General features: G+C 42.9%; 1 protein-coding gene across 6 annotated transcripts in view; it reads right to left on the bottom strand.

Annotated features, from left to right (window-relative positions):
* MDGA2 (MAM domain containing glycosylphosphatidylinositol anchor 2) overlaps positions 1–16756 on the bottom strand; it is a 664067-nt gene that overhangs the window by 12935 nt on the left and 634376 nt on the right. For 4 of the 6 annotated variants that reach the window (XM_073350233.1, XM_073350235.1, XM_073350234.1 and 1 more), the window contains 2 exons: positions 9528–9683; positions 7034–7192 (listed from right to left, as the gene is read on the bottom strand). The exons of 1 other annotated variant lie outside the window; for it this stretch is intronic. In XM_073350233.1, the coding sequence (XP_073206334.1) occupies positions 7034–7192; positions 9528–9683 (315 nt within the window). The remainder of the gene's footprint in view (positions 1–7033; positions 7193–9527; positions 9684–16756) is intronic. One more of the 6 variants, XM_073350236.1, reaches the window with a different exon arrangement.

Raw genomic sequence — 16756 nt, 5'->3', positions numbered from 1 at the left:
ACTGTCATATGATTATAGGCTTTATACAACGCATGGCTTGTGAGGTATCATTTTAAAAGTCTTGATCTGTTGAACCTTAATATCCTGTTGGATGGTCTGTGTCGTCATTGTACGTGAAGTTATGAAGTTTTGCTATATGTCCTACTGAAGTATGTTGTGAGGTTGGGAGACACCACAGCCAGCTTTTCAGTCAGGACAAAGGAGCCGCTATTACTGGCCAGATGGACATTAATGGCCCATCAAGAAGAATCCACTCTCTGAGAGATTGCTTGGAGAGGGCAGGTACCTACACAGATGGGGACAGTCTGACTAATGGGGACTGGCATCAGTGCAAGGATCTGTCCAGCAGATGGACGAAAGTATAAAAGAGGGACTGTGAAATCATCACTTGGCCTTTCCTCCTCCGGCTCCATCTCAACTCCTGGAAGATCCTCTGGAAGACGACTTTGAACTAGGGAGACTGGTCCTAGTCTGTGTATTGAAGAACTGTGGGCTGCCTGTAACGTCTGTTAGGGTGAGAGACTGCTTGATTCCAGTCTTGCTTAGTCTAAGTTAGAATTTAGGCTGCATTTCTCTTTTTATTTCTTAGATAACCAACTTTGATCTCTATGTCTGCTACTTACAATCACTTCAAATCTCTCTTTCTGTAGTTAATAAATCTGTTTTATATTTTAGCTAAAACAGTGTGTGTTTGGTTGCAGTGCTTGGGGAAGCTCAGCTCAGATGACAAAGGCTGGTGCATGTCCACTTTCCTTTGAAGTGGCAAACTTATTAATGAACTTGCACTGTCCAAGGGAGACTTGAACAGTGCAAGATGGTACATTTCTGCAGTGCAAGGCTGAGATGATTGGCTGCTGCCTCTCTCTGTATAATTCATGAGTGGCTCAAGGAGCATTCCTGGAATTTCACTGGGTGTGGGGCTCCATATGCTGATGGCTGAATGATCACAGCGTCTGGAGGAGTTTTGCTGCTCCTCACTGGCATAGCATTGTGTGAGAGAGCCCAGGCTGGAAAGTTAAGGGAGCACAGAGGTCCCACAGATCCAGGTTGTACCCCAGGGTGCCATCACACCCCTACTTCTCCCTTATGTATTCTTTATTCATTCGGTCTTTGAATAGGAATGTGACATGTTTTTTTCCTGCTGTTGGAAGTGACAAAATCATAAGTGTTGTTAGGATATAGATATTCAGGCCTGTCTGCAAAGGCCTGTACTCTAAGAATTTAGGTGTATTCTTATCACTTGGCTAGTGATAGAGGTATAAAAGAAAGAATCAAAATCACTGTCTGCCGGTGTAAGGGCCTTCTCTTACTGTGACAGTTTGTGGCCCTGTGCTTAGGCTCAGGCCTTTGGCTAAGCAGCAGAGGCAGCCATAAGCTGGGAAGCGAACGGTCACATCCTCACATTCCAAACTAGTCACATTGAAAGAAGGTGCTATTGGGCTGTTAGGCACTATCAGGACAGGATTGTATTCCTATCACCTCCAGAGAAAGGGAAGTGCCTAGAAAATGTAAAAGGAAACTTAGTTTGATAGCATCCTGTCTGGCAAGAACTCACTTATCCATAGCTGGGATGTGAAATCCTCACTTCTGTATTGTTTTGTCATTATAGTTCCCACTTTGCTGTTGTTTGTCTGTATAATCTCTGTCTGGCTCTGTGATTGTTTCTGTCTGCTGTATAATTAATTTTGCTGGGTGTAAACTAATTGAGGTGGTGGGATATAATTGGTTACATAATCATGTTACAATATGTTAGGATTGGTTAGTTAAATTTCAGGAAAATGATTGGTTAAGGTATAGCTAAGCAGAACTCAAGTTTTACTATATAATCTGTAGTCAATGAGGAAGTGACTGGGGTGTGGGTGTGGGTGGGCATGGGCATGGGCATGTGGGATGGGAACAGGGAATGGGGATAAGAAAATTGGAATCATGTTTTGCTAAAGGGGGAAATGGGAATGGGAGTAAGGAAGTTGGAATCATGTTTGGCTAAGGGCAGGAATGGGATCAGGGACACAGGTGTAAGGCTCTGTGGTGTCAGAGCTGGGAAGGAGGATACTAAGGAAGGAAACTGGAATCATGCTTGCTGGAAGTTCACCCCAATAAACATCGAATTGTTTGCACCTTTGGACTTCGGGTATTGTTGCTCTCTGTTCATGCGAGAAGGACCAGGGAAGTAAGTGGGTGAAGGAATAAGCCCCCTAACAAGTGTCACATAGAATTTGGCAAGATTAAAGAAGTCATGAAGTTCATAGACCCGGTGCATGTTTCTCATGTGCTTCCCATCAGACACAGCTATCTCCTGCTGCCTGGAGGCTGGATGTGTCCTTTCTATATCAGCCTTTTTTTAAAAAATCATTTTTGCCTTGATTTGAAAAAGTTCACAGCGTCAAAGCTCTCAAAAGCCACTGTTCTCTTGGGATGCAAAGAAGAGCAAAGCCTTGAGTAAAACATGTCCCCTGGAACATTAATTATATAATTTATCCAGCACCCTGGGAACACAAAGTACAAGTTAAGTTTACAAATATACCTCTGCTGTAAGAGACACCTGCACAATGACACAGCTCAAAGTCACACAAAGTTCTGGTTCCTAGTGCAACTCATGGCCTTGAAAAACACAAGATTAGATTTTAAAAAAACAACAAAAAAATGGAATGAAATTGACAGACGTAAAAAGAAGCAGTAAATGTGCCTGCAGCTGATGTTTACACAGGCGCACCAAGAATTAGGCTCCCACCTTACCTTCAGACTGGGTGCAAATCTGAATGGGCCTCGGTGCCTTAACGGCTGGTGGGTTTTTTTTTTTTTTTTTACACTGTAGCATTTGATTTTTCAATCGAAAGGAAGAGAGAGAAGCAGTGGGGAGGAGACATGGATTTTAGAGGGACACCCTGTCTCTTTTCAAACATGCAGAGGGCAGGGCAACTCAGCTAGAAGGACCCACCAACACCCAGAACTAGGGTGTGGCAGGTACTAGGCATGCACTGTTGCTGTTTCTGAAGCTATGTGGGAAGCTTGGGCCAGCAGTCGTTCAGGTTTCACACATGTTCACCATCTGTCAGATGAGCCAACCAGGGCTCAGCACTGGGGAAGGGTCGCCTGGCTCTTGTGAAATAAGAACCAGCTCCAAACTGAATGGGAAGCTCTTGTAAGATTCATGCCAGTTCAGCTCAAATAATTCTCCCCCTTTCTTGCTTGCTTCCTCACTGGTCCTTGGTGCAAGATTTGAAATGAAGAAGCCTCCAAGGCTAGGCAGAAAGAACAGCCATTGTTAGAGATTTCAGGTTGGCTAGGAGTATGGTAACTTAAAGAGAGTGGGGACGGGAAGTGGGTAGGCTTCATAGTCCAGGGGCATGGGTGGGAAGAAAAGAATCAGAGGGCTAGAAGGGGGGACGGAATACTGGATGAGTGCAGTATTTGGAAAGAAGGGTGGAGGGGGAGCCAGGAGGAGGAAGATCCACCAAAGGTAATGCTGACATATAAGTCAGCAAGGAAGAGTTCAGAGTTATGGGCTCCCAGTGAAGAGAAGGTCTTGAGCAGACAAGAATGGCTTAGAGTGTTAAAAGCAGTAGTGAAGAATGAATAGGGAGTGGAGACCCTTAGAGCAGGCAAAGAAAGGAAAGTGCAGTGAGTTTTGTGCTGGCAGGTTCCAGGCACATGCCCGATTGGAGGGAATAAGAGGACAGTAGGTGCATGTTCCAGGATGTTAGAGATGAAGGGAAGCAGGAAGTTAAAGTGAAACCGGGAGAGAAAGGAGGTTCTAAGTGCGGTTTTCTTAAGGGCAGGGAAATGGAGCACAATTGGAGCAGCCAGTTAGAAGAGTGAGACAAGTTGCCAGGAACTGCAGGCATGGGAGCAGTTAAAGGAGATGTGGATTGCTTAGCACAGGGTTGAGCAGAACTGAAGGAAGAGAGTGTGGTACCCTAAAGGCTTAGGCGCTTTCCAAACTACTAGAGATACATTAGAGAAAAGCCAGCCCACCTATGAGTAGTCACAGCATGAATTTAAATTTATGCTAGATTAAAGAAAACTATTACATATAATCTTACTTTTCATGAAGATCCAAAATAATGCCAATAGCAAGCAATGCACCGATGTTCTGTGTCAATGTATTATCCACTAGTGCTGGGAGATACAGACTGTGGCATACAGCTGGGTGGGTACTGCAGGATGATTACCACACTCAATTATTTAGGCCATACAGGATGCCAAAATGCAAGATCATTCTTACCTCTGCCAAACTCCTGTTATGTAGTTCAAACTAATGACATGTGGATTACATCTTTTGAGCCCTCTTGCTTAAAAGAACAGGCATTACTTCACCAGCTATGTGCAGGCCTTCTCAATCAATCTGGCAGCTTCTTGAGTTTATTTACACACACCTACTTTTGTCAGCCCCAAATACATTTGCAAGTTTGATAGATTCAACCTGCAGTAAACGCCTACTCTTGAAATTAATAACTTGCTGCCAGTCATGGCTGTGAATACTTGCAAAAGACCACAAGTACTGCATGCAAGACTTGTTTTGAAAAACTGACCCCTGGTGAACTTTTCTTTTAAACGGAGAACAATTCTGACAGACAGGAAAATGAGCAGCCAAGTGACCCTTGAGCAGATAATACAAATTGCAATGGAGACATGATACATTTTTGCATAAAAATAAATCAGAGGAGTTTATGCTTTGGATGGTTTTATAGCTTGGGAACTCTTGGGCTAACTTGTTGAAGGTGAAGAGAAACTTTAATGACTGTATTAGCTTTTCTGTGGCATCCATTGAACACTATTTTACTGAAATAGTGATCGTCAGGCAGTATTCTTGTACAGTGTTGTTTTTATTTTGGTTTGGCAGTCTTTCACTAAATACAGACTGTCCCTGGTGACTCTTTGTTTTATTCCTTGTTCCCCCAACAACGCGGTACCACACTGAGAGGCTGCTGTAGATCAAATAGATTGGAAATAAGGTGATGTAGGACACAGACCGACTGCACCACTTGTGAAAACCTGTGGTACGTTAGCCCTGGCACTGCTTCTTAAAGAGCGCGTGCCACTTCATTGCTCCAGTTACAAACGTATGAAAATATTATTGTGACCCAAACCTGCCACATGCCAATCACTCTACACTCCCATTGAACAGGAGCTGCAGTTACAGGAGCTCAGCACCTCACAGGAAAGAGCCCACATGAGCAGCCATTTGCAGAGACAAGAGACACAAACGGTCTTCTGTCTGTACTTTTAGGGATTATCAATGTTAACCCCTCGAAAAGGTGAATATTCAGAGTGCATCGTCTTTGGGCTGGCAGTTAGGAGGATGTGAGCATTCTCAGGGTTAATTCTGTCTGATCTGACAGGAACTTCTCATATGGTTCACAGTTAAAAGCAACACATATTTGGGAGTACGATTAGAAACATAGACCCTAGTTCCAAACCTAATTGTGACAGGACAGGGAATTCCATGCCTGCTTTTCTCTTGGGAGCTAGGCTTTAGCCTAACCTTACAATGGATTTGGTAATCTCATACCCAGCCCTCATTTCTCCACATAAGCTCCCCTTTTCCCTCTTGGCCATTGTACCAATGGGAGCGTGATTGGCTGGCTGCGCTGCAGAGGTACCCAAGACCGTGCTATTATTTCTCTCTCCTCCTGAAGAGCACTAAACTCACTCATTTTTCAAAATGGCCAAACCAAACCCGCCCGGCTTACAACCACCAATCAACTGTGGTGCTGGGAATCCTCTGCCATTTGGTTGGGCAGCTGTGCGGATGGCAGAATTTGCTCCTGTTGCAATTAGCACACACGGCACTCCCGTTAACAGTCTCAGCAGAGAAGCCAAGGATTGAGCAGACATGGAAACTTCCCCTGATACATTAGGCTGGACCCATGATGTGATTATGCTTTGGACAAGAGTCCAAAGGGATGTCAAGTTGACACCGTACTCAACCCTACCATTACCTTGGAAAATGCTGGCTACTTATATGGCCTCACTGTATCCTTTACTGCCAAATACCATCAGTAGCTTCCCATGGGATTTTAGGTTTTTTTGAATGATACTCACTAAACCCGACTAACCCTTGCCGTTACAAAGAAAGCTCCGACTGAAGACCTGCCTTGGAGCTGCCTCCAAATGGTTCATCTTACAGTGGCAACTAACAAAACTCATTCAACTCCTCTGCTTTATTTAAGGGCTAAATCCTACCTGGAGGGAGGCAGGGGAGTCCAAAAGGAGCCACTACCATGCATCAGAGGGAGGGGTTTGCCCCGAAAAATGTAATTTCGGCAACATAAACTTGAAATCAGCTTGATGCTAGAAATCCATTCAGACACATTCTGATGCTCTGTTCACTTATATGGGGTTTCTGGGATCCAGAGAGACGCGCCGGCTGTTGCTTATGCCTTCTTAACACATAAATATATATCACTGAGATACACCAGGGTCCTTTAGATATGGCATGTACGTCATTAAAAAAACCAAACCTACTTTTGGCTGTTTCTTTTGATTTTTCACCAAGGGCCAGGACCAGCCTGTAGAAATCCATTCTGGGATGTTACAATAGCCATGAGAAGAGAGTTATAGCTGATAATCAAGTGACCCCGACCCTCGCCTCCTCACGGCAGGGGACTCAAAATACTGGTGTAGTACCAGCAAAGTGCTTACAGCCCTTTCTCTCTGCAATACTTGAAAATTTCCTTTCTCAAAGCCACATTCACATGCACTTAGAAGGGGTTCCTGCTGCTGCCCCATGCTTTGAATGGAGTGGTTCTCTATTGCCCTCAAGTGTGGGCTGTGCTGAACAAGCCCAAAGTGATGAAGGTGCTAATTGGCACGTCTTATTATATTCTGTATTACCATAGCACCTGGCAGCCCTGGTCACGGAGCGGAACCCCATGGTGCTAGGTGCTGTACAAAGGGGTAACATTTAGATGCTGCTGACCTTTCCTTTTTCAGTAAGATGTGTGTGTTATTGTTTTCCATTAATAAAACCACAGTTTCTCCTGTAATTTGCCCTACACCAAAACTGACAATATTGTTGGGTTCCTCTCACCTATGTGCTGTCCGTACATGTGATAGTAGAAACTAAAACAATATGCGGTGTTGGTGACTCCATAAGGGTTTTTAGGGGCTACACTGAAAAAGGGACTAAGAAGTCTGGCCTTTTCTCCTTCCAGCCTCGGGCGTGACGTTTCAATGTACATGTAGAAACCTAGAAGAAGGCCAGAATGGAAATTGTTAAGTTCAGTCTTTAAACAAACACACACACACACACACACACACACAGTCTCTTTCTCTCAGTGTAAGGCTACTCAGCACCAGAGCTGTTAAGCACCTTGAACAATTTTTTTACATTCATCTGACACCGCTGAGCCTTGTTTGCCGCACTTGACCTGCATAAATCCCATGGGCTTCCACAGACAAATGCTTCAATGAGATTTTTTTTTCTATTCATGGTAAAAATCTGTGCTTGTCGTTCAGTACTCACAAGCAACGGTAAAGCAATAAACCAATGTGCAGACACAACAAAGGGGGAAATTCTTTGTTTAGGTTCCAGATCTCAGTCTCAAGGTGGCAAAGTGTTTATATGAATAGTGAAAGAAGAAGTATTTTTAAAATAATGAACAATTTCTTCATGGCATCGTTTCAAGGAGCCTTTTCGATAGCCCTACCAATCATAGAATCATAGACTATCAGGGTTGGAAGGGACCTCAGGAGGTCATCTAGTCCAACCCCCTGCTCAAAGTAGGACCAATCCCCAACTAAATCACCCCAGCCAGGGCTTTGTCAAGCCTGATCTTAAAAAGCTCAAAGAAAGGAGATTCCATCCCCTCCCTAGGTAAGCATTCCAGTGCTTCACCACCCTCCTACTGAAAAAGCTTTTCCTAATATCCAACCAAGACCTCCCCCACTGCAGCTTGAGACCATTACTCCTTGTTCTGTCATCTTCTACAACTGAGAACAGTCTAGATCCACCTCTTTGGAACCCCGTCAGGTAGCTGAAAGCAGCTATCAAATCCTCCCTCATTCTTCTCTTCTGCAGACTAAACAATCCCAGTTCCCTCAGCCTCTCCTCATAAGTCATGCGTTCCAATCCCCTAATCATTTTTGTTGCCCTCCGCTGGACTCTCTCCAATTTTTCCACATCATTCTTGTAGCGTGGGGCCCAAAACTGGACACAGTACTCCAGACGAGGCCTCACCAATGTCGAATAGAGGGGAACGATCGCGTCCCTCAATTGCTGGCAATGCCCTTACTTATACAGCCCAAAATGCCGTTAGCCTTCTTGGCAACAAGGGCACACTGTTGACTCATATCCAGCGTCCCGTCCACTGTAACCACTAGGTCCTTTTCTGCAGAACTGCTGCCTAGCCATTCAGTCCCTAGTCTGTAGCAGTGAATGGGATTCTTCTGTCCTAAGTGCAGGACTCTGCACTTGTCTTTGTTGAATGTCATCAGATTTCCTTTGGCCCAATCCTCTAATTTGTCTAGGTCCCTCTGTATCCTATCCCTACCCTCCAGCGTATGTACCTCTCCTCCCAGTTTAGTGTCATCTGCAAACTTGCTGAGGGTGCAATCCACGCCATCCTCCACATCATTAATGAAGATATTCAACAAAACCAGCCCCAGGACCGACCCTTGGGGGACTCCGCTAGATACCGGCTGCCAACTAGACATGGAGTCATTGACTACTACCCGTTGAGCCCGATAATCTAGCCAGCTTTCTATCCACCTTACAGTCCATCCATCCAGCCCACACTTCTTTAACTTGCTGGCAAGAATACCGTGGGATACACGGTTCAAAAGCCCATTCTCAGTGAAAGAACACATTATTCAATGATCCTGATTCTAGTTTATGTCAGCATTATAGATACTAGTTTTTTAATGTGACTTGCTCAATAACTGTAACCAAGCACAGGCAACACAAGCATTACTGTGTTTGGTAGTGCAGGTGGGATGTGGAGTATAAAGTAGCGTGAGCGATCACAATCCTGTACTGTAAGTCTGAAAGTCAACGTTCGAACGCATACAGAAAGCAGAATCCAGTGCTTTAGTTAACAGGGATGGCAGATTTCAAATCACGCCCTTTAGCAGGATACAAAATGAAGACAGGGCAATGAAACTTTTAGCTCTCACAATCTGCTCGTAAGAATTTAAATGACTAAAAGCTACAGAACTTTGTAGGAAGTTTGAAATATACATCACTACAGGACCTATTGTCTGAAACTGATCATCTTTAAAATGTCCATTAGAAATGGTAACAAACAGGACTGGTCAGGAGCCACAAAGCTTGGTTTTAGACACAGATCTGACCTCTGTATGTAAATGTTCAGATGCAAGATTTTGCTTTGGGATCATCTCTATTAAATGTTATGGAGTCCCTACAGAATTATCATAGCTCAGTATTTTCAACCTAAATATTGCTGGTTGTCATTAAGAAAAGACAAGGCCTTGGGACTCAACATGTTGGGTAGATCCTCAGTGGAGCTATGTTGATTTGCATTTGCTGAGGGTCTGTTGTTGCAGAAATCTAAGCTACGTTTTACCTTCTTTGGAGCCACTTCGGTCTGCGTTGGGTCCAGTGTTTGGGGTATATTTTGTGTCCCTGGTGGCAGTGCTTTGTTTCGTCCAGTCAAAATTATCCGTATCATCTTGAGTGAATAGACATATGTTGCCATCTTCAAATCCACAGTGAAACTCTCCTACAGCCAACACAGTAAAGGAACACGACTTCAGTCATTGCAACCATTGTATGCGTAACTGTCAAAAGTCTTGAAGTGCAACAACCTTTTTAAAGGACAATGGCCATTATTAATATTGGACATTGTGAATTTTTTTGAAATCCGGGTAGAATGTCAAGGATGTGTCTTCCTTTACAATAGTTATTTTTTTATTGTAATTGCTAAAATATACACCCGACTATCACTCCAGGTGTACGTGTAAACTGAAAACATGTACAGATCTTATCAAATAGATCCCCTTCCACCATTCAGCATTATCCTTCAGCCCTTCTTAGGCCACCCACCCTTTGGAAAAGCCTAGGAGAACAGACAAGCTTTGCAGAATGCCCTTAAGGCCGAGAGAGTTGGACTCCAGTTTAAGGAGTAAGCAAGGCTTACAATCAAAGGTTTCCAGCTGAGTAATTTCCAGCGGTCTCCTCCTGTTTATACCGTGGGACTGTCAACTCATGCAACTCAGTTTATTGCAGCTGAGTGTATCATTATTACATGAGCACAAAGTTGCACTCTTGGGTAGCCAGGAACCCAAACCATCCGAGGTTTTGGGGCCTGGATTCTCATCTCCTTCCCAGCAGTGTAAGGCCCCCAAGGCACCTGCTGAACTTTATGTACACGAGCAGTCCCCGTGTGTGCACTGCTCCAGCAAGGTCAGTGGATATATTTCTTCACTGGCAGGAGAGAACAGTTGTCTGTATACTGTCTGTTTGTTACTACCTCCTTCATAAGTGTGCATTTTGTACTCACTATTGTGCAATAGTGCTCCACTGGCCTCCAGGAAACTAGAGCTGGGCACATAATAGATTTTTTGGTTCCCTGGCATGTCCAAAATTTAAAAAAAAAAATTGGGTCAAACCAAAAATGATTTTTTTTAAAAAAATTAGGTGACTTGTTAAGCCAAAAAAAAAAAAAAAGTTGAGTTGAGCCAATGCTTCAAGTTTCATTTCAACGCAACTCCAAAAATTCCATGCCAATTTCAGGGATTTTCACCAAAGCCAATGAAGACTTCATTCACAAAATGGGTGGGGTGGGGTAGGAAGGAGACCTACCTGATAATCTTTAGCTCAGTGATAACCTTTAGCCTCCTGGCATATGGGAGAGCCGCATTCTATGCCCCCTACACCTCATATGAAAAAGGGATTTGAACATGGATCTTCCCAATTGCAACAGCATGCACTAACCATTGAGCTAGGGGTCTCTATCAATTTCTCATGTTGAATCTGTTCCATTTCTTATAAATAATTAAATAACCATTGAAGCAGGGACTTGAACTTGGATCTAACCACATTCTAGGAGAATGCTCTAACTACCAGTTACAGAGTCATTCTCACATGCGCTCGCTTGTACAAAGACTATTTTGCCAAGCTCTACACAGGACTACTTAGGGGTGTTAAGTCAAGCAGGTGTCTAAGTGTTTGCAGGTTTAGGAGGTTAAATATGTAATATATCCACTCAGGTCAGTGATGTTGTACTATGTTAGTGAGATCAGCACACAGGCCCTTGGAGTTGGAGCTAGGGTTGGGTAAGGATCCCAAAGAATGGCGGCTAACCTGAAGCTGATCTGAAATCATCTAATACCCAAATCTGAAAAATTAAGCTTCGCATTTCACCCCAAGCCCTATGGCAATTTTGAGAGATTTTTCTGGTTCTTCCTCATCCCATTTCTGGTTAGGCTAGGAGGACTGAAAGAAAAGTGTCTACTTCGTAGTGCTGAGCATGAAACATTCCTCTACAAAACCAGGTTATCCCAGACACATATGTCTACTCCCTCAGAACAATGATCAGATTTACCTCTTTTCTCAGATAAATCCACTGACTTGAGTAGAATCATCACCATTTGACTGTAAGAATCAAGTTAACTAAAGCACCATCCCTCAGTTGGCCTGAAAGGATTGTTCACCATCAGTATGACTGACAGTCAACTGTACATTTGTTTAATTATGAAACCCTCCCCCCGCACACATCATTTTGGAGTCTAATTTAAGGGAAAACTTATAATATACAAAATCATTAAATACATGAGCACTGTCACAAGCACAACGGAGAAGAAATCTGAAAAACAGTTACACACTCTGTGGAATCCAATAACCTGAATAATGATGTATGTGAACTGATGCAGATTAGCATCTGCTGCTTTATTTCTTAGCTCACAAAAGAGTACACAGTGACACCGACAAAGCTCATGAAAGAAGTGCGGTGCAGATGAAGATCTATGAACAAAATAGAAGCGGAGCGTGTCACCTTTAGAAATGTATTTTGCACCAATCCAATATTAAAATAGCCTGTTCCATATAATATCCTGATGTGTACATTGGGCTCCCCTCCACTTAGACAAACCCTTACTATAGCTCTCAAGGTGCTGAACTGCCTTAGGAATATGACAGATGGATGGAAACTGCAGCCTCTGATCCTTGTCTACATTGTGATCAAAGGAGAGGGTGTTGCTAGCAGGTGCCTTGGAGGACTGGGGTGGGACTGGTAACACTTCCACTAGGATCCCCCCTACAAAACCTGCAGGACAAGCTAATGCTACAGAACAAGTTAATTCAGATCAAATTGGCATTAATTTGCATTGGCTCCTCCCACACCCCCCCCTTGAGGTGATTCAAGGGGCAGTTGTGGTTAAAGGGGTGTCCTGACAACAGGACTCATGCTGATGAGAGAGCTAAAAGTGGCCCCTTTCATCTGCCCAAACATCCAAGCAGATCTCAAACAAGCCACGGGTTTTGTGGCCCAAACCCACTGTCACTTGTGGGGTCTGCTGTGTGGGCCATCTCCCCTCTCTACTGACCCAAAGTGTCCCATTAATAGCGAGCTCCGCAGATGGAAACTCAGAGTTGTCAGTACCCTACACGCACTATTCCTGCACAGAGTGATACAATTCAGCGATGAAATATTGCTTACATGACAGCTAACCAGAGTGGAAAATGAGTAAAATCTGATCCAGCTCCTACAACAAGCTGAGTTAAACCCAAAGTCAGCCTCACCATCCGTCTTGCCATTTCTAACTGTGCTGCAGTAGTTTAAAGGCTACATTTGCACTTTGAAGCATGCTGCAGAAGGTTCATTTAGAAATTCCACATCAGCAGATTAAAAGCTTTTTTCCTTTGAGTGAGCAAAAACAAATTTCAGGCCCGATGAAAAAGTAGGCACAAGTTTGCCATTTATTTAACACAGGGTCAGCTGCAAATGGGACTCAGGCATTTGGAATAAATTGGAAAGGGCTGGTGCCAAGTATCTTTGACTCTATATACATATAAACAAATAGACAAAAGTATAAACATGGAAATAACTTGAGATGTTAGATCTGCACATTTCCTGTCTGTGAATTCAAGAGTTTTTGAACAGATCGTCACCGTTCTTTATTCATCCATTAAAGAGGTATATCATGAGTGCTGGCAGTCTGTGCATCCCCACACAGTCCTGTCTGGCTGAGATGCCCCAGCTCATGACAGGCTGGATAGGTCTTTAAGTCCATTTAAATTTTGTCCTATCTTCTAAGAGCATCAATAAAGGAGCCATTCAGCACTGTAACCTGGAGTTAATTTCGGTTGCAAAGTGCACCTGTCACAAAGAACAGGTTCTTTTACTCAGGTGGCTATTTGGTGCTAATTAAGAAGATGAGATTGGTGAAACACACACAGAAATTTTATGAGCTTGAGTTAACACAGACTATAATTGAAATAATATAAAAACCAAATACATAAGTATAAGAATCAGAGAATTGCAGTAAAGTAGTTTCCCGCATTGTTCATACTTACAGTCTTACACTATGCATACCTACAACCTTTCGGAGACCGTTAGAAACAAAGATGGAAGAAACAGCCAGTGGCGCACACCACAAGAGGAGATGATGGTTTTGGATGTCACCTCCACTGTCATTCTGGATCTCCCCACTAGGGCTTGGTTTGACAAACTTTTATACACCTTTCTCCATTCCACCCACATACATCTGGGGCCATATCTGATCAAGTCTCAGCCCTTATTCATCGCGAGTATTCCAGGAGACCAGTGTTAGGGTTCCACCTGTCTACACGTGTTATTTCAATTGACCATAGTCATATTTCCAACAGTTAAGCCAGCCACTCGCATCCGTCCCTTTCCCAATAGTTTTGGTATATGTGTTAGCTCTAATTGCTAAAAGCCCCTGAGATGCTACCATCTGTTTGTGGTTTACCTGTTTACCACAAAATGCATTGCTAAACTGCAACAAGATACACATTACTAAATTTTACAACCTCCAGCCCCCTGATGCCCCAGGACCTCGCTGGGCTGGGCCCCACAGGTGGAAACGCTGGGATCAAGCTCACCTCAGGCTCCTGCATCTCTGCTTACCATACCCCATGCTGCCTTTGGTGTAGGGAAGGTGCAGCTGCCATATATCATTCAGTAACCTTCGTTCACACAATAATACCACGCTAACAAATGTATGCCTAACACACCTCAGTAGGCCTCAGCATATTCCAAGCCTCACTTAACATACATATTCATACTTTACGCCCTCCTATTTACATCTCAGCCATATTGGCTTCACTCACAATTATTAGAAGCACTTTTGCAATATGTATATATTAATCTAGCCTTATAATTCAGGATCAGGTCATGGGCCTCTGGTCAACAGCACCAATAGGGTGGTAGATTTTATTTTACAAGCACATGGCAATTTAGAAACTGGATTGAGGCCATTAATTAGTTTCACGGCTAATCAGGGCCAAATGTGAAAATGCATCCTCAAGACAAAATGCTCTGCATTCTATCATTAATCCCTCATGTCATCCATTCCCTCATAAGACCCACATTTAAATATGAATATTTATATTCCAATCTCTTTCCTTATTCAAACATAACTTCTGTTTACATTAATGGGAGTTACATGCACATATCATGACAACAGTCTTTAATAAACTCACAAAAGAAAGGGAATACAGATTTAAGGCTAAATCTCAGTCTTTAACCCATTGGAAATGCTCATTTAGCTATTTCAGAAGTCTCATAATAAGGAAACATTTTATGTCATTTGCATGCTGCAGAATTTATGCATGAAGCGAATGATTCTGGTCTCACACAAATCAGTTTTATCCAGGGTGACTCCACTGACTACTCTTGATTTACACAGAATCAGGCCCATCAAGTTAAAGTAAGGGGCAGAATTTCCTGGGTTTTAAATCAATTCTTAGTTGTCTATGAACACAGGGTTTTGGTGGTTTATTTACACAGAGAGACAGATAGACAGCATCTTTAAATTGACACTTGTGAGATAAATAAGACGAGATCTAGAAAACAAAGATAATGTGCGTAATGGAATACAGAATCTTTTATCTCTAGTTTACTAGTTTGAATCCATCTAAAGGATGAAGGCCTGGCCCTACTGAAAATTTTGTCATTGACTTCAGAAGGGCGAGGCATTTTGCCCCAGATATTACTGACCTAAAGTTGTTACCACTGATGGCTGTTCTGTAGCCATGTCTACACTACACTTGGCGCCGATGCAATCAATGCAGCAGCATCGATTTAGTGCGTCAAGCTAAGTCGATGGGAGAGCACTCTCTTGTCAACGTCTGTAATCCACCTCACCTAGAGGCAGAAGCTATGTCACCAGAGAGTGTCTCCTGTTGACACAGAGTAGTGTGGACACCGTTGTAAATCGAACTAAGGCACGTCGACTTAAGTTACATTACTTATGTAACTTAACTAGCGTAACTTAGGTCGAATTACAGCATTAGTGTAACCCAGGCCTCAGTAAAATGATTGGATGGGCTCACTCCAGTTCTTGACTGACATGTTTCCCCATCTTCACTAGCACAGCTGGAAGCTGATCCTGACAGACCAAGGGCATGGGTATGGGTAGGGCAATGAAATACCCCCTCTCACTGCTCAAAGTGATCCTTCTTACTAATGCAGCTCTGACGTTTCCCACATTGAAACTGTACTGTAGACAGAGGACTTAATGTCTAGGACTGTTAATCTGGGTCCTTTAACTGAACAATAAATTTGCCATGAAAGAAGAAAAGAAGGAAAGAAATTTTAAACTTTAAAATTGGAGACAGATGTAATTTAATGCACTTGGGAATGCTATTAAATATTTTCTTAATAAATTAAATATATATGTAGTCAACGGAGGGCTGATTAAATGCTAATTCAATAGAAGTCTTTCCATTCTGCCCTAATTATTAACACACTAGACGGGATCATCAGTAAACAAATTTAAAGTGTTGAGTCATCTACAATAGAACCTCAGTGTTATGAACACCAGAGTTATTAACTGACTGGTCAACCACACACCTCATTTGGAACCGGAAGTATGCAATTAGGCAGCAGCAGAGACAAAAAAAAAAAAGCAAAAGCAAATGCAGTACAAGTGTGCAGTAGAGTACAAGCAAATACCGTGTTAAATGTATACTACTGAAAAAAGAAAGGGAAAGTTTTAAAAAAGACTTGACAAGGTAAGGAAACTGTTTCTGTGCTTGTTTCATTTAAATTAAGATGGTTAAAAGCATTTTTCTTTTGCATAGTAAAGTTTCAATGTTTTAAATATTAAGTCAATGTTCAGTTGAAAACTTTTCAATGAAGAACCATAACATTTTGTTCAGAGTTAACAAACATTTCAGAATTACAAACAATCTCCATTCCTGAGGTGTTTGCAACTCTGAGGTTCTCCTGTATTCTGTATTCTAGGCTGTTCTCGGTGGTGGCAGATGACAGAAGAAGGAGCAATGGTCATGTTGCAGTGGGGGAGGTCTAGGTTGGATATTAGGAAACATTATTTCACTAGGAGGGTGGTGAAGCACTGGAATGGGTCACCTAGGGAGGTGGTGGAATCTCCATCCTTAGAGGTTTTCAAGGCCTGGCTTGACAAAGCCCTGACTGGGATGATTTACTTGGGGTTGTTCCTGCTTTGAGCAGGGGGTTGCACTAGATGACCTCCTGAGGTCTCTTCCAACCCTAATCTTCTATGATTCTATGATTCTTGAACTGTTCACAGTAGCTGAGAACCAGTTTTGCTCCCATTGTAGTTGACTGATAGCAGTAATACTGATGTG

Source organism: Lepidochelys kempii, chromosome 6 (assembly GCF_965140265.1).
Source record: "Lepidochelys kempii isolate rLepKem1 chromosome 6, rLepKem1.hap2, whole genome shotgun sequence".
Lineage (NCBI taxonomy): Eukaryota > Metazoa > Chordata > Testudines > Cheloniidae > Lepidochelys > Lepidochelys kempii.
The sequence above is the reverse complement of the archived record's forward strand: the minus strand, read 5'-3'. Positions and strand labels throughout refer to the sequence as shown.